The sequence below is a fragment of the Brachypodium distachyon genome, chromosome 1 (genome assembly GCF_000005505.3).
Source record: "Brachypodium distachyon strain Bd21 chromosome 1, Brachypodium_distachyon_v3.0, whole genome shotgun sequence".
Lineage (NCBI taxonomy): Eukaryota > Viridiplantae > Streptophyta > Magnoliopsida > Poales > Poaceae > Brachypodium > Brachypodium distachyon.
Window position 1 is genome coordinate 55,492,245 of NC_016131.3, and position 27,794 is coordinate 55,520,038.

Genomic DNA, 27,794 nt, shown 5'->3' on the forward strand with positions numbered 1-27,794 from the left:
TGGATTTGGTGGATGCATGTTCCTTTGCCTTGTTCTGAGTCTGAGGTGTCTTATGAGATGGATTTGAACTGATGACAATGAGAACACGATGATTCCATCTATTTCTGTGAGGTTTCAATGGCAAAAATAATTTTGGAAAAAAAATAGCAGATTGAACATAGCAGAGAACACGGTGATTCCCTCTGTTTCTGTGAGAACATAGCGATTTCTAGACATCATAATTGGATGAACATTGCACAAGGCATAGAGAAACAGATTTAACCATTGCAGAGCATTCTAATTGGATAAACCATGAGCTACTCATTAAACAGCAATTGTCTAATTTCATTGAAATGAGATTCATTTTCTAAAAACAAATAAATTCAAATGAGATTAGCCATAAGCTGTCCACCATTTTCGCAACACAAAGTGCCACCGATTAGGTTGTCCATCAGTTTGGCAACACAAAATATTACACACAAGTTTTCCATCAATTTGGCATCACAAAATGACGCGAATAATCTATATGTTCTACTGCTCTCTAGTTTCATCCCTAGCTGCAGCCTGTGAGGCGATGTTGAACCAGCTTTCTTCCACTACCGGTTGTTCCATACACTCTAGTTGTCGATGAGGAGACTTGTGAAGTTGTGATGGTATTGAAGCCTCTGTCTGGCTGTGATGCGACTCACTGTAGTATGTACAAGTTCTTTTTACTTCTGCCTCTTGCACCAGAAGCTGCTCTAGTGTTCCATCCTCTGCCACCAGGAGAAGTTGTTGGAGGGGATGCTCTAGTGCTCCTTCCTCTGCCACCAGGTGAAGTTGTTGGAGGGGCTGCTCTAGTGCAACATCATCCAAATTTACATCTGATAAATTCAGTGTCATCAAACAAATCTCCAATGGCATCTTCATCCTCAGTAAATAAAAGAGTCCATCTCAAGGAATGCATGATTGTTCCAGTAATCAGTTGGATCATCACATTCCTCATCTGGCTGCAGCTGGTCAAACTCCCACCTCTACGAATCCCGCGCAGCTCTCCTGCTGCAGCAAGCAAGAGAGATCGAGACGCCCGGACCAGCTAAATGGTGCGACCCATTGCCACTATTTGCCAACTACAAAGCGTATTGGAATAATATGTGTCTACATGGCTTGCATCGTCCGCCCGAAAAATGGGCCCTGCTTGTGTGTTCGGCGCCAATTTGATAGATGGGGTGCCATGTGTGAACAAGTTTCTTAAATGGGGTACTCACTGTCATAAATGGGATCTTTGGGGGTACAAACTGGAATTTACAACAAACTCCATCATGTTACGATCCGAGATACCTTTGCTATTACAGAACTCGAGTAGCAATACACCAACTCAGATCCGATACAAGAATAGTCTAGATGAGAGGAGATACAGAGGTAAAGATGAGGAGAGCAGGTAGGCGAGAGAGAGAGAGCCAGTTCGTTCAGCGATCTCTTCGATAATTCCCACCGAAGCCAACCCCGACAATATATCACTTGGTCCAATCCAGCCCAGAGTAACGCTTGGAGGGTACACGGCTCGCTTGGATGTCTTGAGTGGGCCAACTGGATTGGGCCCAGTATCAATTGCCTCCTCTGTATCAGCTGCTTCGATGTCTCCTTCAGCAAACTCCACGACAGGCGTAACTGAAGAAGAAGCCTTGGCTGGGATCATAACACATCACTAGACCTTCCAGTCGAGACACCAAGATCTCGATGCAGCCTGTAGAAAGATGAAAGCAGAGGCCTGAAAGTCACCTCACAGTTACTTTAGAAGTGTCGCTGCCTCGGACACAACAACACTAAAACACCGCCATGGTTCAAGACGTAGAGAAACACCGCCAGTTGGCTGTTACCAAGATTCCAAGAATATGATGCCTTTAAGATTAACATTGCGTTCAGGTTAATATAGACGTGAACCTTCCATTTGGCTCTTTTCTCCACAGGCCTTTCTGACAGTCAGGCCAGGTTTCTAGGTTCCCACACTCATGCACCTCCAGAAAATGGAGTTTTGTGAATGCTTGGTACAGTGCAGCCCATGCATAATTGAGATGTTTGAGGAACCTTAACCGAAGCACAGTGACCTCCCAGCACTTGCCCTCGCCTAGATCACTGATAATACCTCCTCTTATGTAGAGTTTCTTCAAGTTTTTCAGCTCTGGAGGGCTAATCCAGCAAGGGAACTCTGCTAGTGGGAAGCAACAAATCTCCAGCTTCACAAGACCCAAGGGGAGAACACGAGGCATTGCATGAGCAGCAGCAGCGCGGCTTGATCTTGGAGTGGTGACATCATGTATAGCAAGCGCTGAGCGTGTCCCGGCTCCCCAAGTAAGCGTGAGTGACCGGAGAACAGAAAAGTTGCCAAGTTTCTCAAACTGATCACTGTCTATGCTGTTGCCTATTCTGATGCTCAGCTTCCTTAATTTTGTCAGTGTGGCAAGTTCATTGAGATGGCAGGGGTGTTTGCTCCTAGTGTTTGCCAGAACAAACCCCTTGAGAACTTCAAGCTGAGCAAGCTTGCCTAGCCCTTTAGGCATACCTGACAGCAAGTAGCATTCAGAAACGTCCAAGTACTCCAGCTTCACTAGTTCTGCTATCTGCTTGGGTAGATCCTCCAGATTATGGCATGCTTTGAGATCAAGGATGACAAGTCTTGTGAGCTTTCCAACCGAGGTTGGAAGGGCCTCGATTCTCGATATCCCTCTGAAGCTCAGGTACTTCAATTGCTTGCAGGACTTGACCTGCTTTAGGAACTCAATATTGTTCAACTCTACATGATGTCCCTGAGGGTCATAATTTGAGTCCTCCCATCGTCCTAACTGCACAGTGCTCAAACGTGCCTTTCCAGAAAACCATGTCTTGTCTAACTCCACATATTGTTGCTTAATATTGTAAACCGTCAGCACATCATGGCGGAAACTGGTAAGGATCTTTCCACCATGCAAACATGCACGACGGGTTCTGCTGAAGTCATTCTTGGAGCTGCCGTCAGAATTGAGTTCAACAAATGCTGTGCTCTTTGCAACTTCGATCAATAGTCCACGGATCCACGGTTGTACCTTGCACCTGTGGACTTTGTCGCAGTGGCATTTATTTACTGGCTTGATGAACCCCTTAGGGATAAGCAATTCATTAAAGAAATTCTTCCCCTCGGAAACTGAACTTACGAACCCTTCTCCAATCCACCAATGAATTAGCAGCCTCTTCTTGATGACTGCATTCTCTGGGAACACAACAAGGCATAGAAGGCACTGTCTCAACCTTGTCTCCAGTCCATCAATGATAACCTTGATCTGACACATCTGCACACTTTCCCTGGTACTGCAGAATGTATCTGCTGCTGAGAGTTGATGAGAAGATGAAACTTCTTGCCTTATGGCCATCAATTCGCTAGAGACTTCCTGGACCTTGAAAGAGTCATTCACCTTTCCCCATATATTTGTTATCTGTTCATGAATTGCATGGAGCTTTCCTCGAAGACCACCCATCTGCCTAAGTCTTAATGAGCCTTCAGAATTTAGCATAGGTCCCTCAAAAAGCTCATCAATATGTTGCTCAATTGCATCAAAGTTACTGTATATGCCTTTCTCTTTTTCCTGGACCTTCTGGAGTACATGCTTGAGCTGTGACAACTCATCTCTGATACTATCCAATAGAATGAAAGCGCCTGATTTATCTTCATGAGCTAAGGCTTCCAATGAGAGGTGCCTGAAGGTGCTCAAACATGTCAACAATGGCACGAAGGCTGCATTGACAATGCTGAAGTTAGCATTTCCATCCTTCTTCTGCTCAATCATGCCAAGTACATCTTCCAAGTGGCTCACTCCATGTTTGATCTCATCTAGGAAGCTCAGATCTTCCGATTGATCATTGCATGTGGCTTTAAAGCGTTCCAATAATGGCAAGATGTGATCTTCCATCGTTCTAAAGCTTTCCTCAACCTCTTTCTTATTTCTATCAATCACAGATAGTGCATCCTGCAAGCATTTTACTTCATCGTCAATCTTGGCAAGGAACTTGTAGTTCTGAGATTTATCTCTGCGCGCAGTAGCTTCTGATACTAGATGATCGATGGTTTCTATAATTTGCAACACTGGGGAAAAGACATGCTCCACAATACACAAACTCCTATTGGCTGCTTCCTTTCTTGATCTCACGGTGGCAAAATAATCATTGATGCACTGCATCACATTCTTGATTTTCTCCAGGAGACGAGCTTCTGAACCACCTTCTACGGTCTTCAGGTATCTCAGTGATTCAAAGAGCTCATGTTCATCAAAATCAACTATCTCACTACTGGCTCCCAGTATGTTATCATCCTCGACCCACCCCTCATGATGATCAAATGCCCATTTCATTCCCTCAAAAGGTTCTGGAGCTCCAGACTCATTTTGGTATGCTATTGCCAATCTTCTTTGCCACTCTGAGACTGCCGTGCCAACAGACATAATAACCTTATAGACCTCATCCTTGTCTTCCTTGATCCCCTCAAACAATTCTTCGAGATGTTGCACTTCCCATCTAATCTTTGCTGGAAGGTCATGCATTGTAATACCCCTTTCATCAGTTTCAGGAGAGCTCACAGTCCCAAAAAAGCGAAGTCCAATTTCAGTAACACGTGCCACCAATGGTTCAAAGACATCTTTTTCAATGCTTTGATGCACAAACATAACAACTGATGGAACCAGCACCGAAGATCAAAGTATGGATCGAACAAATATATCTAGCAAGAAGGGTAATCTTTCTCCAGGACAATTAGAACTGATTAGTGATATGCTGGAGAACAACGGAAACTTGAATCGTTCCCTTCAAAAAAAGTGGAAGCTTGAATAGTAAATTACCTCGGTTATCTTACAGCACTCCAGATCGTTTTCAACTTTGCTGTTCTGCAAACCATGAAGAAGTTCAGTATGCGCTGTCATCATAGGTTCCTGAAGTAGAAGCACTCATATCCAAAAGCAGACAGTAACCAGGAAACTACACAGAAAGGTCCTATGGAGGAGTCTGCCAAAAATATTCTAATATGGTAGCTGGCAAGTCTTTCTTGTGAACTGAGAACCAGGAAACTGCACAGCAGGGTCCTATGGAGGAACCTGCCAAAAGTATTCTAATCTGGTAGCTGGCAAGTCTGTCTCGTAGACTGAGAACATGCCAATTGGAAACTCCCAGGAAATTATTACATTTTTATCAAGTTTCTATATGTAAGTTGCCTGGAATTTTTATAAATCTTGGTCAATTTCCTGGACTTCAGATTAGCTTTAAGATTTATTGGCTGAGTTGGCATACATAAAAAAGGCATAAGTTGCCTTAGAAAAACATGCACATAGTCAAACTAATGCATCAGTGAGACAGTGACGTTCCGAAAGCACAGCACTAATGCCTGCCCCATGCTGGAAAATCAAATTTCTTTTCTTTTCTTTTTTTGCGATGAAAATCAAATTTCAATGTCTAGGAAGAAAAAAATTCAATGGTCAAACAGTAGAATAAAAGCCCATTGGTGAGACAGTGAGTGTAGGAAGAAAATTCCAATGATCTTGTTAATCAAGTGGAAAAACAATAAGTGAGGCAGTGAATGTAGGAAGAAAAATTGGACAACGGAGAACAAAAAGCATCAGTGAGACAGTGACGTTCCAACAGCAGAGCATGAACCCTGCCTAACATCACAAAATTAAATTTCAGTGACTGTAGGAAGAAAAAATCAATGGCCTGAGGAAAATATAGGAAGTTTCCTATGTATCATGAAAAGTATCTCACCAAGTCCGCCTAAAGAAAGGGAAATACTCCAGCTGCAGTTCTTCAAGATAAAGAAGATCCTTCAAGTGCAGGGATAGTTCGTCGTAATCATATTTCTCAAAAATAAGTATAGAATAGAAGGAAAAACCATGTCAGTGGAGCACCTACTACATGCAATGATGGAAAAGCTGCAATCTGAATCTGTCAAGGAGCAGGGTGGGCTGCTTGGCATTGGTAGCCTACTCCAGGACCTCCATGCACAATTCAGGATGGTCCATGGGAGGATCAGCAGCATCGACAAGAGCGCGGTTCTCATGGTCAGCATCAACAACGAGCTGTACCTCCAGCTTCTGCAGAGGCTTTGGTCTCTCACAATTGACACTGATAACGTGCTGGATAGGGTCTCTCGCCATCTGACAAGAAAAGGGGGCCCTTTTGCGCTCCAGGTACGCAGCTCGTTCATCTTAAGAAGGCTCCCTTTTCGCCGTATTATTGCCAATAAGATCAGGCAAGCAATAGCTAACTTGAAAGAGTGCTACGTGCAAACATATAGAACCCGACTCGCTGCCAAATCTACGGATATCCATGCACCAGTGAATTGTCAAAGAACATGTGGCATGGAACCTGAAGGTGTACTTGGTAGAGAAAAGGAAGTGGATGATGTTCTCAGAATGATGCAAGCTGATCAAGGCACAGTTAGACTGTCAGTTCTCCCCATAACTGGAATGGCTGGTATTGGGAAGACAACCCTGGCTCAGCTAGTATTCTGGCATCCATGGGTTGTTGATACCTTTGGTGATGATCGAATTTGGGTTTTGGTATCTCGTAATTTTAATAGCATGGCGATATTGAGTAGAATAGCAGAAGTTCTAACCACCAAGCAGTGTAACATAGAAGACTCTGAGTGCATTGTAAAAGAGAAACTCAGTGGGCGCAGATTCCTTCTTGTATTGGATGATGTGTGGGATCACAATCTGCAGAAATGGCATGTACTGATGGAAGTCCTTCAGAGTGCTGGAAAGTCAGGAAGCAAGATTATTGTCACAAGTCGCATTCCGGATGTTGTAAAATTGACTAACTCCCTCAGACCATACACTTTACACCGTCTCTTGCCAGCTGATTCTTCGAGGCTGCTCACACAATGGATGGAAAATCCTGCGGAGTTGCCACCAAGGCTCATCCCAGTCAGAAAAATGATTGCTGAAACATGTGGTGGCGTGCCCTCGATACTACTCAGTGCATCAAACAAGCTGAAGAGCATACGGAAAACTCAAGTAGCTTGGGAGCATGTCCTGAGCAGATTAGATCTAGTCTTCTACGCAGACCCTCTTCTGCTAGATGGGGCTTATGCCAGCTATCAACACCTCCCTTCAAGTATCCAGCAATGCTTTCTTTACTGCTCACTGTTCCTAGTTCATAGCTTTACTCCTGAAGAACTGGCAGACATGTTTATTGCTGACGAGTTCATAAAACTGACAAGCAGCAAATCTGACATGCATCTGTACTTCTCCAAGATAATGACAGAACACTTCTATGATGTAGTGCAGAAATATCGACACAGAGGAAAAACTGTTTACAAGATGCATCCTGGGATGCAATTTCTTGCACAAAGGATCAGCAGGGGTTTCCACTTAGCAATAGATGCTAGGAGGGAAATAATTTGGCCTTCGTACAACGCCAGGTGTCTCTCCTTACTTGTTGATTCTAAAACCAGTAAGCTTCCACCAGAATTGTTTGAATTGGCAAGTTTGAGGACCCTGATATTGCTCAGAGATGAAAACATGCTTTTGTCTGATAAGAAATGTGCGATCACAGATATCCCAGCAGAGTTTTGCCGACGTATGACAGCTTTGCGTGTACTGCATATGCAATCTTGCAGGATCAAGAGGGTTCCTAGGGTAATTGATATGCTACAAAAATTAACCTATATCAATCTTTCTCACAATGATATTGAGATCGTACCAGAATCAATTAGCAACCTCCGGTTTTTGACGCACTTGAACCTTTCACGAACCGAGATCGCTGAATTGCCAGAATCAGTTGGAAAGATGCAATCCTTGCAGGTGTTGGACCTATCTCACTGTGAAAAACTTCTTGGCTTGCATGAAGCTATGAGTAACCTCGTGAATCTGCATATTCTAAACCTTGAAGGCTGTCACTACCTTGCAGTTTTGCCCAGAGACATGAAAAACTTGAAAAGTCTTACCTACCTAAACATTCTTGAATGTCCTTTACTAACTCAAATGCCTCGTCACATGAACCAACTTGAAAGCCTCAAGATATTGCCAAGATACATTGCAGCGGAAATTCCCAAACATACAATCTCAGAGCTACGTCCTTTAGTTAATTTGAAGGAACTCGGTGTTCAGAACATGGAAAATGTTTCTTTGGCTGACATCAGAAATGCAACCCTGCAAGGCAAACACAAGCTCGAGTCACTAGCATTGAGTTGGACTGCACATCGCACAAATCCTGAAGATAGTTCAAGAGCACAGCAAATACTTGAACATCTCAAACCAAATCATGGTTTGAAAGTGTTACAAATCTTTTCCTACCCAGGGAGGAAACTTCCAACATGGATAACCAGCAGAGCATCTTACCTAAAATTACTTACTGAGATCAAGCTGGTAAATCTGGCTTGTGAAAGCCTACCACAACTGGGGCAATTACCTCTCCTCAAGATTGTTGAAGTGAGCGGAATAGATGCTGTCACGTGTGTAGACGACACATTCTGTGGCGACAATGGCACATTTGCCTCATTGGAGAAACTCTCATTCTTTCACATGCCTAACCTAGAAACCTGGCTACCATCACAGAGAGAAGCACTTTTTCCTCGCCTTCAAGAATTGACAATCACCCAATGCCCAAAATTCAGAGCAGTGCATGTAAAACTCCAAGCTATTAAAAGCTTGACTATGCTGATGAACAATGAGAAGTTGATTGGGTGTAGAGGGTCACTCCAGGGTTTGTCTCAGAATTTAAGGTCTCTGTCAATTTCTCTGTGTGAAGAGCTATTAGAATGTTCTGAATGTGAGGGGTTGCATGAACTTCATGGGCTCGAGGAACTTCAGATTTCAAGGTGCACAGAGTTTATTTCTTTACCCTATGGTATGAGGCATTTGTCACTCCTCCGGAGTTTGACTATAACAAAATGCAAAAAATTAGAGACCTTGCCTGAATGGTTGAAGAATCTCACTTCTCTGAGATCCTTGTGCATATCTGACTGTCCAAATCTGCACATTCCCGAGAGTTTGAAAGATTTGCCGTATCTCCAAATTAGTTTTGAGTGAGGCCTATCAGTTTCCCTTTCTGGTAATCTGTTTATGTGACAGGAGCAATGAATGGTTCTGGGTACCTTCTGATGTTCCTTGTTTTAGGGGGTTTTTATTACCCTAAATACAAGAGAATGTGTGGTTTTTCCCTAGTACCAACTTTATGAGATTAACTGCTTCAAGATGGTTTCCAGATGTTCATCATTCAGTTTCCAGATGGTTCAACTGCTTGAAGACGGAAATCATTGAGCATATATAGCATTAGGCTAGGATAGTTCTCAATATGCTGTTCGTGATTGACTCGATTTAGTGGCTTCTGTAACCTAAGCGTCTGTATCATCCCTTGCATCCCTGTCCGTTGCACTTCGAGTCCTCTGCTCTGTGTGTACCTTGTATATATTTGTACATATTTTCTCTGCCAGAACCTCGCCTACAGACTTCTTTCGAAAATATGATATTACATTAAGAAGAATTTAATCTTATTAGTGTCAGCACACGAATTGAAGATATACCCAACTCAAAGAAAAATATAAGGTATGCTCAGTGAACAGTGTGTCATGTTGAATAACTAGTGACATCACTATCGGTATTTATACTTCTGTATTTCATGGAGCAGCTTGATTTTAGAAAGCACGCTTCCATTCAGCTCTAAACCACCTGCATGTTCTTTTGGTTTCCACTTCTTGTTTGGTGAATTATATATTTGAGCGATAGTTTTTTCCCACAAATAGGAGCTCTGAGATTTCTCATTTCCCTAAACAAAGCTGTAGTAGCATGAATGCAATATACCCATTAGGGACATATTAACTAGCGGGAGTATGAGAGAACTATGTGGTTCATGAAAACGGCAACAGGTGACAAAATGAAATGAATGAGTGGCTTAACTCAATTACCAACCTCCCACATCTCTTCTCCCTGGCGTGGGTGTGCGTGCGCTGCAGCTTATGCTGATATATGCTCTAGTCTTGCTTTCTGCCTGTCACACACTTTCCCCTGCTTGCTCAAAGACACGCCACCAATTCTTCCAAATATCCAAGTCTTGTCAGGTACAAGCATGTTTCCTATTTCTTGCCAGATGGTTTCCCTTGTGTGGCCATGTTCCATCAATCCATCATGCTGGTCGTCCCTGAAGACACGTGAGATGTAAATTAGCTGTAATGAATGATTTGCACAAGAGTTTGAATGATTTGTCATATCTCCAAATTAGTTTACAGTGAGACCTGTCAGTTTCCCTTTATGGTAAACTGTTTATGTAACAGGAGCAGAATGGTTCTGGGTACCTTCAGATGTTCCTTGTTTTTTTTGCCCTAAATACAATGCATGGTTTTTCAACTGCTTCAAGACGGATATAAATGAACTAAAACAACGACAAGAACTTAGGATCGGAGGTAGTATTACTTAAGGATAGTTCTCGATCTGCTCTTCGTGATTTGCTAGATTTAGTGGCGTCTGTATCCTGCCTTGTATCCCTGTCCATTGCTCTTTCAGTCCTCTGCTCTGTGTGTACCTTGTATATATTTGTACATGTTTTCTCTGTCAAGCCTCTCCTGCAGACTTCTTTCAAAATTATGATATTACATTGAGAAGAATTTGAGCTTCTTACTACCACCACAAGAAACTGAAGATATACCCCACTCAAATTAAAATATAAGGAATGCTCAGTGAACAATGTTCCATGTTGAATAACTAGTGACGTCACTATCAGTATTTACTTCTGAACTTCATGGAGCAGCTTGATTTTAGAAATCTGCTTCCATTCATCTCTAAACTACCAGCATGTTCTTTTCTTTTCCACTTCTTGTTTGGTGAATTATATATTTGAGCGATAGTTTTTTGGCACAAATAGGAGCTCTGAGACTTCCCATTTCCCTAAACAAAGCTGTAGTAACATGAATGCAATATACCCATTAGGAACATATTAACTAGCTGGAATATGAAAGAACTACACGGTTCATGAAATCGGCAACAGGTGACAAAATGAAATGAATGAGTGGCTTAACTCAATTACCAACCTCCCACATCTCTTCTCCCTGGCGTGGGTGTGCATGCGCTGCAGCTTATGCTGATATATGCTCTAGTCTTGCTTTCTTCCTGTCACACACTCCCCCCCTACTTGCTCAAAGACCTGCCACCGATTCTTCGAAATATCCAAGTCTCGTCAGGTACACACATGTTTCCTATTTCTTGCCAGATGGTTTCCCTTGTGTGGCCATGTTCCATCGATTCATCATGCTGGCGTCCCTGAAGACACGTGAGATGTAAATTAGCTGTAATGAATGCCTAAGGTCCCTTGTAAATTTTTTGCATCAATTCCGTGAACACTGAGCTTTGCACTGTCAGTTACTCGGGTTCAGGTGAGAAAGAAGGCACTAAAAATAGCTCGCTGCATATGTTTCTTCACACCACACACAAATCAGCACCTCTAGCCGCCGAGAGAGAAGAACCGAAAAAAAAAAAAACAGGTCTGGTACTGACTGCTTTCCTTGTCCAGCCCGTGCTTGAGCAGGTTACCTTGCCGTCTTGAAGATTGAACCAGGAAAATCCAGAGACCCAGCTCACTGTTGGGCGGCGCCGAACCTCTGATAGATGCACGCACCAAGTTGAACTCCCAGGATCGCGTTATATAGCCGTTGAGACAGTTCGTCAACTCATGGGCATTCCCACAAACACCACGCGAGCGCGCGTCTCTCGTAGATAGAGCAGAGCGCGTAGCAAGGAGACGCACCTTGATTGCCAGGAGCGGACGCCCTCCTCTCCTCGCTGCTTCTCTGAGTCCAAGGTTGGCCTGCCTTTGGTGGTCGAGTGCCTGCCTGCGGCTGCCGATGTCATAGGGGAGGGAAACTCCCGCGAGCAGAAGAGCAAGGGATTCGATTTGCATTTGCAGCACCCGTCCTCCGACGCGCCTCTACACTACAAAAGTTTTTGTAACACCCGATGCTCTGCTGGATGGGAACACAGGGGAGAAGACGGGAGATACGCTTACGCCAACCGTGGAGGAAAACGGCTAACTACTCCCTCTGTCTCAAATTTGTCCAAATATAAATGTATCTATACTTAAAATGCGTCTATATGTAATAAAAAGTCGGATGGAGTGATTACGATGTACGTACCCGACATGGTGTTAGAGACTCCGTCCGTAGGTGCTGGCACAGCGGCCACTAGTGGATGTAATGAGATGCAACGATTGAATTGACAGCGTCCATGGTGGTGCTAAGTTACATGCATCACAAATACTGCATAGAAGTACAATTTTATTGTTAAAACTGCATCTCAATTGTTTCCAATACCACAAATTCTTAAGATAAAGTATTTTTGAGATTATAGTTAGCTAATTTGCTACTCCCTCCGATCCTAAATTATTGTCTCAAATTTGTCCAAATATGGACGTATCTATTCTTAAAAAACATCTAAATACATGTAATATTTCGACAACAATTTAGGATCGGAGTGGGTAGATCAATACACATATATTACATGGTATGGGATATTTGCACCCATGGAACTTCCCCTAGATCCTGCGAAGAAGAACAACCAGGGGCGAAGCTAGGATTTGAAGATGAGGGAGGGGAAAACATAACGCTCGTGCAAGAAGTAACATTGCATCATATAAAGTCTCGTTGTAGTCTGACATCAAGCATCACTGGGGCCGTCGTCCGTTCGCTCGGGATGGAGTGAGGGGAAGGGAACAAGCGCTCGTTGGAGGAATACGTTTCGGTAAGGGTATTTCTGATGTAAATAGAGGATAACTGACAGCAGTGGGATTTGTACAAGCTTCAGCTAAAAGGAGAATCACCGTAGTGTGTAGTGTAAATTGGCTGGAGCTTCTTCTAATAAGCTAGCTGAAAAAAAGAGGTGTTTGCTTTGGCTTGTTGTTGCTTATAGTTCCTAGAAGCTAAATAAGCAGAAGTTCCAACCTAAACAAAAGGGAAAGCAACACACTTAGCATACGACAGGTTGCTACTAATCCTGGCTAACTAGTCTAGCTACAATTAATTATCTATTGAACCTACCCGATTGATTGACTCGAACTTCTAGTCACCATTTTTTTTTGAAACATATGGCTTTTTAAAATAATAATAAACAGAATGCAAAAGATGGAATAAGCTAAAACAAAAACTATAAAAGTTGGATTAACATCAGAGGTTTTGAAAAGCTGCTTGGGTTGCTCACGCCAAACAATTTGTAAAACTTAATATGAACGCACTATAGTCAAAGACACACTCCTCGCAAGTTGTTAAATCGGTGATGTCCGCCATTGACTCATTCTAGTGCTTGTTGCTATCGCTAGGTGATCTAAAGACCTATTTATATTTTTATTACTTTTAGGACTTTCCTACTGTTGTTGATGATTATTACTCCCTCCGTCCCATAATATGAGGCACGCACGCATCCCAAGATTGTCAATTTATCTAATCAAATATAAATTAAATAATTAAAAAGTTATATCATTAGAAAGTTCTTTTGATAACGAATCTAATGATGTACTTTTTGCTAAGAAAGATACATATTTAATTAATCAAATTGAGGATTTAGGATGCGTGCGTGCCACATATTATGGGACCGAGGGAGTAATAGATCGGTGGTCCTCTTCACACACACAAAAAATAATGTGTCGCCGAACCGACGACGACGAAGGATACTAAAATAACGAAATTTTAAAACATGATATCTACTGGATCCATGGAGTTGGCCATGTTGACTACCCGGAACGCCAATGAAATCAGGAGACCATTATTTTATATGCTGCCGCGTCCACCGCCAAGACGATTCTAAGGAAAACAAAACATCACAAAAAAAAACAAAGTTCATACTAAAATTATAATCGTTTATCCGTGATTCCACTCGTCTCTCGGTGCCAAATTTCTTAGGTAGTGTTCTGTTGATTGAAGATGGCGAAATTTAATACAATGGTAAATCTTCCAAAAAAAAATTAATGGATGGTTCCAGATTTGAGCATCATTCTCATGTTTGATTAATATAAAATGTATGAAACTTGAATCGATCCATTTGGTTCCTTAAAATAGAATATTTTTCTAATATGCCTAACTATCTCATTTAAAAATATGTAAGAATTAGTTAGTTCCAAGTGAAATTAGTAGCTTCAAGTTTGGTTTGCAACTAACCACCAACCACTCGGTAATCAAAAGAGACTAGAGAAACTAACGAATACTACTCCGTACTGTACAACTTTGGGCATTTTCCTTCTTTCAAGCGGCCAGCCCATATTATTTTCTTCTTTTTTTAGAATAGCGGCTAACCCAGCTTCTTTTTTTAGAACAAGCGGCCCACCTTTGTTTCCGTTTCATTCTTCGGAAGCAAGTTAACTGGGCCGGACCATTTCGGTGGGCCTCTCAGTGGATGCACGCATTCGCCTCCATTCCTCTCTTCCGGATCAAAGCCGCGCTCCAATCTCCTCCCGCCGCACCGCCGTCATCCGAGCTCCAGACGGCCTCAAGGCGGACCTTCCTCCCACGCCCAACAACACATCTGCCTGCGAGGAGGCAACAAGAAGAGGCTAGGAGATCCAGAGGCCATGGAGAGCAAGCACCCGACGGCGGCGGAGGCGGCGGCGGCTGGTGGAAAGGGGATCCGATCGCCTCGAGTTCATCACCGGCCATGCCCGCGGCCTCCCTTCCGACGATCACCGGTAACTAGTTAACTTAACCACAGCCCGTTAAATACTTATGACTTTCGGCTGCCTGCTGCCTTCACGTCAGATTCGATTAGATCGTAGCCGTGTTGTTTGGGAACTCACTTCTTTGTCAGGGGACTTGCCGTCAAAAGCCGATTGCTACTAGCATATGCCATTGCCGATCTTGTTTTCGAGGATTGCTGATGTTTATGTCTCGTAGTTTAGCGTACTTTATGAATATCTGGTTGAAACCACATGAATTACCAGTTTCGTTCTGCCTAACATGAGGTTTCCGGGTCACGGTTCATGAAAATTTCTAATCTAGGATTTGTTGGATGCATACTTCGTCTAATCGGGCACAAGAGCGCTGGCATATGACTGATACCATTTATGAGAATCTTCTACCCAAATTATCAAGTATTGATGGGTGTTTTGCTGAATTGGTTTGGAAAAATTCACCATATCACTCATTGTATCGGCTCATTGAGGTGTAACTAATAAATAGGTCCCTTCTAGCATCTCTTTGTTGGTCTTGTTAGAAAATTTCCCCTTAAGAGACATGGAGACCTATGGATATTCAGCTTTGTCTGATCTCTCTGTTGCAACTTAACCATATAATCAGTCATTGCGTAGCCTGTCACCATGTGTTGATATTTTTATGTGCTACTCCTTTGGTTTTCCCATTTCATATTGATATCACCTATCAAGCACACCGCCGCCTTCTACCCATTAGATTGCTTTTTGGTTTCAGAGTTCTCCTTGTCCTTTGTCCGTCTCTTTTAATCCCCACTATAGGCATACAATTATTCGCTTATAGACCATTGCAGTACATAAATTCTCCTTACATATCGTATTCTTAGCTTTATCGTTGAAATTTTAATTATTTGAATGCTATTTTCCTGGTTCCTTGCAGATCTACTAAAATGCTAAAGCATATATTATGGCTTCTTAAGCATTATGCCGTTTTACAGCTTCACCGCTTAGTTCTACTGCTTCATCACAGCTATTCAAAGGTGGCATTGGTACTGAGAAGTTGAGCCATTTGGAGAAGTCAGAACCCAGTGCCTGCTCCCCGAAATTCAGCCAACTGATGGGTCCTGTCAAAAATACTCAACCATAAAGCCCATACTAGCAAGAAGACCTTCTCCAGATATTGAAGACAAACAGTGCAGTTCCTGAAATCCAGCGAGTCTGAACTGCCATTGCGAAGGTCTGATGATGAAACTCTCAGCAATAAGACTAGTAATAATGGATCAGCAAGTGTTCAGTATCGGAGGGAGATGGGAACGAAACCGGATTGGTGTCTCAAACCTGTCTAACCAATCAGGGGTTTTCAGCTTCTTTGGGAACTCGGAAGGAACTCCTGGATTTTACTCCGCACAAAATGATCCAGGCTGCATCAGCGACAGAATATAACCGCCTTATAGCATCTGTTGCCATCACGTTTCTGGTGGTTCTTCAAAATGGGGACTAAATATCTGTGGCACTATCACCAGAAAATTAGTTAGTACAATAGCACTCCTCTTTCTTACTATTATAACCAACATAACCATCGTCATGTCCTTGTTGATGGAGAACATGGATCCCAATGCGAGGGCCGAGGGTCAGGATGGCTGGTAGCAACATTGGTTCTGCGGATTGCTTAGGATTAATGTTGGAGGTAGGTTTTCTGCTATAGAAATATGTGGGGGCTCTGCTGATGGACTGCGGTGTTTGCGCTGTCATCTTGATCTGTTTTCTTGGAATTTAAATTGTAGCTTTCTCCTACTCTTTTTTTTTTGAGAGAGAAAACTGTAGGACAGGCTCCGGTAGTGATTTTAGTAAACGAAAAATATATATATGATATACAAAATAAGGGGAAAAGAACCCCAGGGACACAAGAGGACACAGAACACAACAAACAGAGGAGGACCAACCAAACAGGAAGAGTTAAGTTACAGCATCAATCGACTCCAGCCATTCAGCAATGGCAGGCCTAATAGCCACCTTAAACCTAGGAAGGTGATACAGCAATTCATGCCTGAAGCCGGCAAGCTAGCGATTAACAGGAGGAGGTTCCCAATCAAAGACTAACTCATTGTGCTGCTTCCAAATATGGCGTGCAGCACAACTAAAAATTGCCATGAAACCAGGCCCTCGGAAATTATTCCTGGCAGAAATGATCCTGTCCTTGTGATCATCCGAAGGCACCCAGTGAATGCCAATCTTTCCCAGCAGCGAACACTGAAGGAGCAACTGAAGAAAAGATGGCAGCAGTATTCGAGCAATCCAGCAGCACAGAGACGGCAAGGCAAGACGTTTAATCTTTACAGTGCCTCCTATCCATCATATCAAAAGTGTTTACCCGATCATTAAGCAAAAGCCAAAAGAAAACCTTGAGTTTTGGAACACATTTACTCTTCCAAATCCAGCCAAGAACTCTGTCCGGAGGAAGATCCTTGAAACAAAAGCCATGGAATCTCTTGGATGAAAAAGAATTCACATCATTACTGCAGGACAAAGAATCGCTCTCTGAGTCAAACCAAATCTAAAGAGTAGATATTATCACATATTTCTTGAAACTCATGAAAAGCTTCAGCCGAGAGAGGGAGATTGGAAAGAGCCAACAGGTTCTCCGAATCCTTCACATCTTTGACAGAGAGCCTCTCCGACTTGGCAAAAGAGTAACATCTAGGAAAGCGAGGGGCAAGACACCATGCGCACAGTCATCTCCCCAGAATAAAGCAGACCTGCCATCTCTAACTTGTAACTTTCATGTTGATCTTGTTCCGTGGATTCTGAGGAATTTAAATATATCGCGGAGATGTTTGTAAAAGTTACTTTCTTGTCTAAGGTACTGAGTGTCTATTTATCTGATATTGTACACATCCTCTCTGGCTGCATTGACTTACTTTGTTTTGTGCGCAACTGCGCATATAAACTTATGCAGGAAAATGGGGTAACATAATCCACCACACGCGTTGTACAGTTCACTGTGTTGAAGTTAAAACAGGTTAGCTGGACCTATGTATCATAATGCCTGACCATAGTGGCAACTGATTTATTTGGAGCTTTTTCCTTCTGCTGTGGCTCTTTAGGGAATTTTATTTGGCCATATTTGGTTCCTGTACTTAATTTCCTTTGTTCATTCGGCCAGCTGGAGTTTCCCTCATCCAGAGTGTTCATTACTTTGTCATCTAAGTTGCGGCTGCTGTATGTGTTAACCTGTGCTGAGACTATCTGTACTGTGCCTCTACATTTGGCTCCGTGTGATCAACAGAAACACATGTTGCAGTTTATAATGTGTACCATCTATTTTTGGCAGGTAAAAAAATCTTGGATGATCTCAGGGCAGTGCATATATCTGTGATGAAACCACATGATGGTAAAGCTGTTTACTCGGTTTCTTTCATTATGGGTTATGGCACGTGAGCAACCAAATCATGCAAATCTTGTTACAGTGGTATGTATTCTTCTACATTTTTTCATTTTATTTTCTGTCATATTTAATCACCTTCAGCAGACATGTTATTCTGCAAACTACTCCCTCCATTTCACAAAGGTTGGCGTATTTTGTGTCGTTAAGACAAGGCTTTGACCAATAATAACTCTATTAATATGTGTTTTTACATACATGAAATTTATATCAATAAATTCATCTTTAAAAGTTCTTTCTAATAATCATGATTTTGTATCATATATGTTACATATTAATAGTGTAACTCTTGGTCAAACCCTTGTCTTAACGAAACAAAATACGCCAACCTTTGTGAAATGGAGGGAGTAATGAATAACGATAACATAGTTGCCAGCTCATATAGAATCGAAGCCTCACCATGCTTCTCTTTTGTTGTTTTTGGTTAGCGATGATTGTGGACTTAATCTTTATTTATTTAACAATATTTGATTAATGATGTTGTGTTATGACACTCATCTAACGTGTTACCTTATTTTCTCCTTTCACGTAGGTCTGTGTATGTGTGTTACCCGTAGAACCATACATCTTTTAGGATCACTGACTCCTATTATTCTTGCTGTTTGCAAACATCAAGGGTGTTGATTGTAACCTATGGATGAAAGAACTGTCACATAAACTGAAATATATGCAGTCTAGATACAGTTGATTTTGTTGACTCACAAAAACCATATGAACTCTGGATCTTTATTTACTCAATGTGAATCACCTATTAGTTTACACAAAGGTGTGCTAATAAACATAATTGTGATTCAGCAAGCTCCTGTAAGTCATTTCCACATTTTGGCCGTGCCTTTATATGATTTACCATGCCAGTGGTTGAGTAACTACTTTAAGCAGCTCTAGAGATATGGAGTTTTGATAATTCTGGTCTGCTATCTCTTTCCTTTTTGTATATGCATAAGTAGATTTCTTTATCTCTAATATTATGGCAGCACATACATTAGTTACTTTGTTTAGAATGCCACACCAACTAATGGCAGTGGCTAGTATATAAGCTCGGTAGCACAATCAGAAATATATCAGAAGCATCTGATTAAAATGTGGCTATTGGCCAGAAGTTCAGTATCATGTTTGACACAAGGAATCTATGCGCTTTGGAGAATCAGTAAGGTTTGTCTGATCTAATGTATAAACAAGTCAGATTGCTTCTTGGGTTTTCATTGCCACAATTTCAAAGTAAGCAGTATAATTTGACAGGATATGGAAGTAAGAAAGGAATTTAACTTATAACTGATATTCTTCCTTTTATGTTGTCACTGGCTAAATTACCATGCTCTCAAGGTATCCGGGCTTCATAGTGTTTTGTTTCAACTGATTGTTGTCCCGTTAATCACCTGTTGTTATTTACCTTGATTGTGGTTTCTTTACCACAACTTGTCCAAATTAGTTTTTGTGTTGGCTACAAAGGTGAATACTCACTTCGTATATTCTGTTGTAAAGAGCAGTACTATTTATTAGGATGGCTATGTTCTGCAGAAGTTCTGAATGCATTAAACATAAGATAACCAGAAATTGATGTTATTTCTTGTATGCTGGGTGTCAAAGAAGTTTGGTTAGACTTGGATCACAAAGATCTGCTTTATTTCTTGAGAGAGAGGAACCAATTAGGCATCCATAATACCTGGCACAGAAGTAGTAGATCAGTTGTAGTGCTACAAAGCAATACAAACCTATGCTATTGATTCCATCCCGCAAGTAGTTGCTATTTGAGGAACGGAAACAGGTGATTACACTAAACATTTCTTTGCCTTATATCTGGCTGAAACTTCTGTGATAGTAATAGATGCTGGTCGTCTTCAACTAATTTACATTGCAATAGTCGCTAGGAATTGTTTGAAGACTGAATTCTAGTTTAAAAAGGAATATGTTTGATAGACTGAGTTGTGTTTGATCAAATTATATATCTGTCTCATCAGTACATGAAATTATATTGTGTTGGGCATAAATTTTACCAAGATCCAGTTTGTTGTTATGTTCAAACTAATTAGCTGCTAGAACTCGTGTCTCAGATTGTCTTCTGTTAAAGAAATTTTGACCAAGAAAGTACCCTGAACAACATCAACGCAACTAAAATGTGTTTGACAAACAAGTTACATAGTATAATGATAGTTTACCCAAGGGACAAAACGACATTTATTTGTATGACAGACATAGAACGGTATCATTGTCCATACGATTTCCTCTAAGGCATGTTGCCTTCAGCCCATAAGGTATTTCATGTAGCATCCGTCGATCGCCTTCTGTAGCATAGCGCGGTATTCAATAGTAGTGACTGCCATGTCCATCTCGTTACACACGAGCTGGACTATGTTTTCGACGTTCCTTGGATTGAGGATATCCAGTGCGAGGTCTAGAATCTTCTGTTGCAGAACGTGATCACGGATTGATAGTGCACGAAGCACACAAATGCTCACATTGTCCACATCCGGGTCAGCCTTGATGGTCGACCCGAGCTGCCTCAGACGATCAAGAACTGTTATCACATTGTTGATATGCAGAGGTGGTGTCTGTGCGAGGAAGTTGCGGTACGCTTTTGCCATGGCACATGCAAAGCCCAGAAGAAACGGTGATAACGATAATAGGGCATTGGCACATGCACACACTACGTCGGTATAGGGTGACGTTAGCAGTGAGATGAAGGCCACAACACATCTCACGTCATTGACATGGCCGGGCAAGCGGGGGAGGCTTGCGCATAAAATCTTCAGTGCACCTTGCTGCGCCTGGATCGTCAATGTTCTCAGATCTACTGGGTCACGTAAAATGTACCCAAAGGCCTCATCCTCCCAACAATGGTCTATGGCTTTTAGGGCATCGTGGTGAGCAAGAGGATCCATCATACGGGCATCAATGATGGATGATCTTATAGCCTTCAAGGTGTTGCGCGCTACACGGTTGATTGTGATGTTGTTGTGGGACTGGCACAAAATGGAGGAGAGGCTGGCAATAAGGCGACGCAACTGCATGGCATCCGGGCGGGACACACCCCTGGTGAGGAGCACCATAGTGCGGTTCATGGCGGGGATCGTACTAACGTTGTCACCAAGCTCAAGGGTCGATGCGATCATCGAGAACTCGCTACATTGTGACATATGCTCCATATGCACGCCAAAGATCGCTTCAAGGTGTTATGCTAACCTTGATATTTGTACAAGATAGAAGATCCTAAACTTTGTTGGTTGCAGCTATGAGACACTTTGGGTTTGGGGGTGTATTGTCGGTAGATGCTAGCAAGCTTATTTCTTGGGTGATTGCAAATGCAGATGGATGGCTTTATATAGCGTGTACCACCAACATATATATTGGCAATAAGTAACTCTGAGTAATAGGAATGTTATAAGTGGCCAATCTTAACTCAAATGGAAATATGTCCGAGTTAATTGATTTCTTGACTAACTCCAAGAGATATCTATCTGAGTTAATTGATTTCCTTACTAACTCCAAGAGATATCTATCTGAGTTAATTGACTTCCTGACTAACTCCAAGAGATATCTACCTAAATTAGTTGACTTCTAACCCGACCGTTACCATACCCGGTATGTTGTACCCTAATAACATATCTTCTCTCCTGGAAAAGATTTTGTTTGAGTTCAATTCACACAGTGTGCTTGAACACATCATTGAGGGGAACCCACATGGTGGAAAATTCTTAAGCCGGTTTCCACAAATCGCAAGTACCGGTAGATGCCACGGTGTGGGTTAGAATTATGAGATTTTGTATGCCATCAAGATCACACCACCATCCTCAAACAAGTGTATTAATAGTTCTTTCGTACAAGGGCACCATGGAACTTACCGAAGAAGCTCACATGAAAAATATTGTACAAGCAATTCTAAAAAGAGGATATTGTACAAGTGCAAGCCCTGTGAATCAAGCTTGTGTAGGTGGTTGAACTGAAGTTCGTCAGGAAGTCAATTAACTCGGATAGATTTCTATGGGAGTTAAGATTGACCACTTATAACATTGCTATTACTCCGAGTTACTTGTTTCCTATATATATATATGATGCCGTTTTATGTTTGGCGACAAAGTTTAGTATCATAGCTACAACCAATAATTGTATCATAGCTATATATATCTGACCACTTATATGCTGTTTTATGATAGCCAACAATACATCTCCGACCCTAAATTGTATCATAGCTACAACCAATAAAGTTTAGTATCTAACTATCTTATACAAATATCAAGGTTAGCATAAGACCCTGTAGAGATCTTTGGCGTGCACATGGAACTTAAGTCACCATGTATTGAGTTCTCGGTGGTCACATCCACCTTTGAGCTTTGTGACAGAGTTACTAGGATCTATGCTATGAACCACATTATAGGGCTCCTCACCAAGGGTGAGTCCTCTCAAGTGTCACGCAGTTCCATTGACTTATTGCCAGCCACCCCTTCATTTATGCCAGTCTCATAACAATATTATAATCAACCGTGCAGCCCGTAACACCTTGAAAGCGATAAGAGTATCCATCATGCACGCATGATGGATCCCCTTGCTTACTGCAATGCCTTGAAGCCATACACCACAGTTGGGCGGACCTGGACTTTTGGGTACATTAATGTTACACGGTACATCTTAGATCGTTGACGGTCCAGGCACAACAAAGTGCACTAAATAATTTATGAGCATGCCTCCCTCGCTTGCTCGAGCATGTCAATGACGTGACATGTGTCGTGGGCTTCATCTAATTGCTAAGGTAGCCACACACTGACGTAGTGCGTGGATGTGTTGATGCCCTATTGTTATTGTCCTCATTTGTGCTTGGCTTTGCATGTGCCATGGAAAAAACCTACTGCACCTGCTTCGCACACACACCACCTCCGCAAATTGACAACATAATAACTGTTCTTGATTGTGTATGACAGCTCAGCTTGGCCATCATGGCCGACTCAGACGTGGATGTGACCGTTTGTGTGCTTTGTGCAATAGCAGTCTATGATCATGTTTTGTAACTGAAAATTCTGAACCTTGCAGTGGATATCCTCACTCCATTGAACGTCGAACACACGATCCAGCACCTGCGTAATGAGATGGATGCGACGGTCTCTACTGTTGAATGCCGCGCTAAGCTAGAGAAGGCGATCAATGCATGCTACAACAAATACCTTATGGGCTGATGTCAACATGCCTTGGAGGAAATCGTAAGGACAATGATGCCGTTTTATGTTTGTGGCATACAAATTAATGCCGTTTTATCTTTTGAACAAACATTCATCGTATTTTTTAACTTGTTTGTCAAACGCATTTTAGTTGCTAGTTGTTGTTTTGAATAGTTTCTTGGTCAAAATCTCTTGAACAAAAGCCAAGCTGATTCCCATGTTTGAGCATTGAGTACAGAGCTGCAATTGCATCTCAAGATCAGCATATGGCTATAGTGTGTGAGGATGCGTATTGATTGTGGTTGCCTCATCTTCTACCTAAATGTTCCACAAGATGTGTGGTGGGTATCTCATTTAGGATTGCTAAGCTTTGTGCAGGGAAATGTTTCCTCAATTGCTCAAAATAGTCTTTCTGACTGCCTATTGAGGGAATGGTTTCCTCGATATGTTTGGTTAAGTTCAGTGGAAATAAATTCCATTTGCTGAATAAGATAGTCCACATTTATCACCAGAATCCTAAATGGTTAAGGATATAAACCATAAGTTGATTACCAGGAGTGTAATCAATGGGACATCAGCACAACTTCCATTTCCGGCTCTTTTAGTCTGATCCCATGCAGAGCTACAGGCCCTCTTCTTTCCATTTGGCATTGTCTATTCGTTTCATTTAAGATTGTTTATTCTAAGTTGTAGTCCACCCTAGATTTTTTTATTATTCACCAGTGCCGTTAATTTCAAGCTCTTCATGCTGTTATATTTAGAGATCTCTTACATTTAGCCTTCAATTCATTACATTCCTTGTTTTAGTTCAAAGGAAGAAACTGTATACTTTGTTTTTCTTCTTTGACCAAACCACACCATGTATTTGTTCCTGAGAGGCATCCGTCTTGTTCTTTGTTGTTAATTACAGGATCTGTCATCGCAGGTAAAAATGGCTTCTTTCTCATGCTCAGCTCCAGCGTGTATCCTTTCTGCCAATTCCTATTTATCCCTTCCTTTGATTTTTCCATTTGTTTTCTTGATCAGTGCTCAGGGTCAAGATTGCCCTCTAGTCACGTGCAGGTTAGTGGGTGCAAAGTTTTTTCGTTATTACTCTATCTTTAACACTGATTGAGTTTCAGTATATAACTCTGAGCTTTCGCTAAGCCAAAATTGTAAGGTATTCGTTGGGTTCTGAAACCTATATCAGATAACGAGGAAAGTCTGATGTCTTCTATTTTAGGTTTATTTATCGTCGATTTAGTATGCATGTTTTTCTAATTGTCGTCGCACGAATTCTTCTGAATAAAAATTTCTCTATACATTTGGCAAGTTTTATCAATGCTTCAGCTTCAATTGCACACAACTTTCTTTCCATGAGCACCCTGTAGTTATGTTGGAATTATATACTACTACCTCCGTTCCATAATTCTTGTCTCAAATTTGCCCAAAAATGGATGCATCTATTCCTAAAAAGTGTCTAGATACATTCTTGTTCTTGTCTCAAATTTCGACAAGAATTATGGTACGGAGGGAGTATATTGGTATTTATTTCCAAATTTGTGTCATATTATCTTTCTACGCATGCTGCTTATGCCCCTGTGCACCAAAATGTATGTGTGATACGAGTTCCCGTGGCAACACATGGAGTATCATCTAGTTTTTTTAGGGAGGTGTATCATCTAGTTTTACAATGCAAAGCTCAACTAAAACCAGCGCTCCATCGACTAAGGCTGCATTTTGCACTGCAGATATTTCTCTGCCAACAGACTGAGCATAAGACACGTTCTCAATTTCTGGGTGCATATAGACAATCTGAGATTACGAAAAGTGCTGTTGGAAGTCGTTGAGGACATATTTCGGTTGTCGTAGATGTCGTAATATATCTCGTTACTGTTGTTGTGTGTCTAATGATATGGCAATTCGCTAAATCTCTTGTAATCTCCAGTGCTCTAGTGCTCAGTTCTGTTGGTGCAATCTTTTTCTGAGCATAAATACATTTCCGGTATCTTCAGTGATCTAGTGCTCGGTTCTGTTGATGCAATCTTTTTCTGAGCATAATTACATTTCCGGAACCCGTCAATGGATTCTTTGTTCAACGACAGAGCCCTAACACCTAAATGGCAGATCTACCGCAAAAACCTACGACAAACAACACATCCACGTTCCGGATGTCAAATACTAAAAGACGAAACACCTCAAGCCGTAATAGGAAATGTCATCGACACCCATCCTCGCGCGTGATTGAAAACTTCCGGATGTCGGATACTAAAAGACTTGCCACGGACGCCGCGAGCAGCTTTGACAGAAGTTTCTGGAATAGTTTCTCTGCAATCCAGACAAGAATCAATAGTTGAGCAAATGACATAAATAAACAGTTGTCGCAGAAAAATATATACGGAGTACTTCAGAAACCAACATTGTTCCTAATTTTCGGAATATAACCCATAGGATAGCCACGTGGCGGCGTGTGGGTTGCTAGACTGGTAGCCGCTTTACATGTGTGGATCGCGTATAGAGCTCGAGTGACCGATTCCTGTGGTAGATCAACTTCTAATAGCTAGCCAGTGATCGATCTATATACTACCGCTATGGATGGACTTGGCCGCGAGAAGCGCGCGCCCGGTCATCAAGCCGTTGTGGATTACTGCAATATGGGATTCGATAAGATCGATCAACCTATATGGATAAGAGGTGCCAGCCGATCGAGCTATATACTCGCGCGTACGTGTTTATCTGTGGGCAAAGCCATAACTAACATTATTCTGCTGCATGCCAGAGTTCTATATGGATAAGCGGTTTTAACCAGATCTAGTTCTGGCAGGCGAAGAGAATTCCAGCCAAAGAGGTGTACCGTGTCCGTATAGCTTGGCATGGGAGAGGATGAGGAGCAGAGGAAGAATGGCAGCGATGTGGATGAGGGGAGGAAGAAGAAGAACAAGTACGCCGTGGCCTGCTCCATCATCGGCTCCATCATCTCCATCCTCATGGGCTACGGTATAATTCATCAACTCAATTCATCTGGATAAATAAATAAGATGTAGTAGCACGCAGTAATCCAATATATCCATAATATTGATCCATGTTAATTCCCAGACACGGGCGTGATGAGCGGCGCGATGCTGTTCATCAAGGAGGACCTCAAGACGAACGACACCCAGGTACAGGTCCTGGCGGGGATCCTCAACGTGTGCGCGCTGGCGGGTTCCCTCACCGCGGGCCGCGTCTCGGACCTCGTGGGCCGCCGCCGGACCATCTCGCTGGCGGCCTGCATTTTCCTGGCAGGCTCCGTCCTCATGGGCCTCTCCCCCAACTTCGCCACGCTCCTGGCCGGCCGCTGCGTGGCCGGCGTGGGCGTCGGCTACGCGCTCATGATCGCGCCCGTCTACGCCGCCGAGATCGCCTCCGCCGACATCCGCGGCTCCCTCACCTCGCTCCCGGAGATCTGCATAAGCTTCGGGATCCTCATCGGCTACGTCGCCAACTACTTCCTCGCCAAGCTGCCGCTCGTCTACGGCTGGCGCACCATGCTCGGGCTCGGCGCGCTCCCGAGCGCCGCGCTCGCGCTCGGCGTGCTCGCCATGCCGGAGTCGCCCCGGTGGCTCGTCATGCAGGGCCGGGCCGACGAGGCGCTCGTCGTCCTCAACAAGGTGTGCGACGACGGAGCCGAGGCTGAGGTCCGGCTCACCGAGATCAAGGCCGCCGCTGGGGGCGGCGGCGGTGGCAGTGGGAAGGGCGTGCTGAAGGAGCTGTTCGTGCGCCCGACGCCGGCCGTGCGGCGCATCCTGGTGGCCGCCCTGGGCGTGCATTTCTTCCAACACCTTACGGGCATCGAGGCCGTGGTGCTCTACAGCCCCCGGATCTTCAAGGCGGCCGGCATCGCCACCCGCAATGAGATCCTGGCGGCGACCATCGGCGTCGGGGTCACCAAGACGGTGTTCATCATGACGGCCATCCTGCTGGTCGACCGCGTGGGGCGGCGGCCGCTCTACCTGTCCAGCCTGGCCGGCATCGTGGCCTCGCTGACCTGCCTCGGGCTCGGCCTCACCGTCATCGAGCGGGCGGCGTCGTCGTCGTCTCCGGCGCCGGCGTGGGCGGTGGCGCTGGCCATCACGACGGTGTTCGCCTTCGTGGCGTCCTTCTCCGTCGGCGTGGGGCCCATCACGTGGGCATACAGCTCCGAGGTGTACCCGCTGCGGCTGCGCGCGCAGGGCGCCAGCGTCGGCGTCGCCACCAACAGGATCATGAACGCCGGCGTGTCCATGACGTTCGTGACGCTGTACAAGGCGATCACCATCGGCGGGGCCTTCTTCCTCTTCGCGGGGCTGGCCGTGGTCGCGGCGGCATTCTTCTACTTCTTCTGCCCGGAGACGCAGGGCAGGCCGCTGGAGGACATCGAGGAGGTGTTCAGCACCGGCTGGCGCGCGCGGCAGCGGCACCATCGATCGTCGTCGTCGGTGCCCGACGACTGCAAGGGACGGCCATGATCCACACACGAGATCTGCAGTTCCCGGCGCCGTAGATTCTCTCTAGCTAGGGCATTATGGACTAATTACGTTAAGTTATTTTTTTTATTCCCTCAGTCCGAAATTAATTGACATGGATTTGTATAAGAATTTATACGAGTTTTCTCG

General features: G+C 43.3%; 3 protein-coding genes and 1 long non-coding RNA gene across 12 annotated transcripts; 2 read left to right on the forward strand and 2 right to left on the reverse strand.

The window, feature by feature from the left end:
* Nucleotides 1-1,203: 1,203 nt before the first annotated feature.
* LOC100830451 lies at nucleotides 1,204-5,070 on the reverse strand. The gene is made up of 2 exons (XM_010230035.3): nucleotides 4,824-5,070; nucleotides 1,204-4,722 (listed from the first exon to the last, which is right to left on the reverse strand). Exon 2 carries the CDS (start codon nucleotides 4,650-4,652, stop codon nucleotides 1,881-1,883), a length of 2,772 nt encoding a protein of 923 aa, XP_010228337.1. The 5' UTR covers nucleotides 4,653-4,722; nucleotides 4,824-5,070; the 3' UTR covers nucleotides 1,204-1,880.
* A 592-nt stretch (nucleotides 5,071-5,662) lies between these two features.
* On the forward strand, nucleotides 5,663-9,464 carry LOC104581714 (putative disease resistance protein RGA1). Its single transcript, XM_010230036.3, has one exon. The coding sequence runs from the start codon at nucleotides 5,865-5,867 to the stop codon at nucleotides 9,003-9,005; it is 3,141 nt and encodes a 1,046-aa protein (XP_010228338.1). The 5' UTR covers nucleotides 5,663-5,864; the 3' UTR covers nucleotides 9,006-9,464.
* Nucleotides 9,465-10,384: 920 nt separating this feature from the next.
* On the reverse strand, nucleotides 10,385-12,218 carry LOC104581715. Its single transcript, XR_002961643.1, has 2 exons — nucleotides 11,713-12,218; nucleotides 10,385-11,228 (listed from the first exon to the last, which is right to left on the reverse strand). It is a non-coding gene; the product is annotated as an uncharacterized LOC104581715 (long non-coding RNA).
* A 2,135-nt stretch (nucleotides 12,219-14,353) lies between these two features.
* On the forward strand, nucleotides 14,354-27,792 carry LOC100828256 (probable polyol transporter 6). 9 transcript variants are annotated; one of them, XM_024457162.1, is made up of 10 exons: nucleotides 14,354-14,634; nucleotides 15,533-17,452; nucleotides 17,549-17,611; nucleotides 17,756-17,840; nucleotides 17,924-18,061; nucleotides 23,057-23,223; nucleotides 24,107-24,243; nucleotides 24,912-25,884; nucleotides 25,985-26,157; nucleotides 26,257-27,792. In XM_024457162.1, exons 9-10 carry the CDS (start codon nucleotides 26,034-26,036, stop codon nucleotides 27,645-27,647), a joined length of 1,515 nt encoding a protein of 504 aa, XP_024312930.1. In that variant the 5' UTR covers nucleotides 14,354-14,634; nucleotides 15,533-17,452; nucleotides 17,549-17,611; nucleotides 17,756-17,840; nucleotides 17,924-18,061; nucleotides 23,057-23,223; nucleotides 24,107-24,243; nucleotides 24,912-25,884; nucleotides 25,985-26,033; the 3' UTR covers nucleotides 27,648-27,792. The 9 variants fall into 9 exon arrangements, with proteins under 9 accessions (XP_024312930.1, XP_024312929.1, XP_024312933.1 ...); XM_024457161.1 differs by having other exon boundaries at nucleotides 17,756-17,811; XM_024457165.1 differs by lacking the exon at nucleotides 17,756-17,840 and having other exon boundaries at nucleotides 24,092-24,143; nucleotides 24,215-24,243.
* Nucleotides 27,793-27,794: the final 2 nt, after the last annotated feature.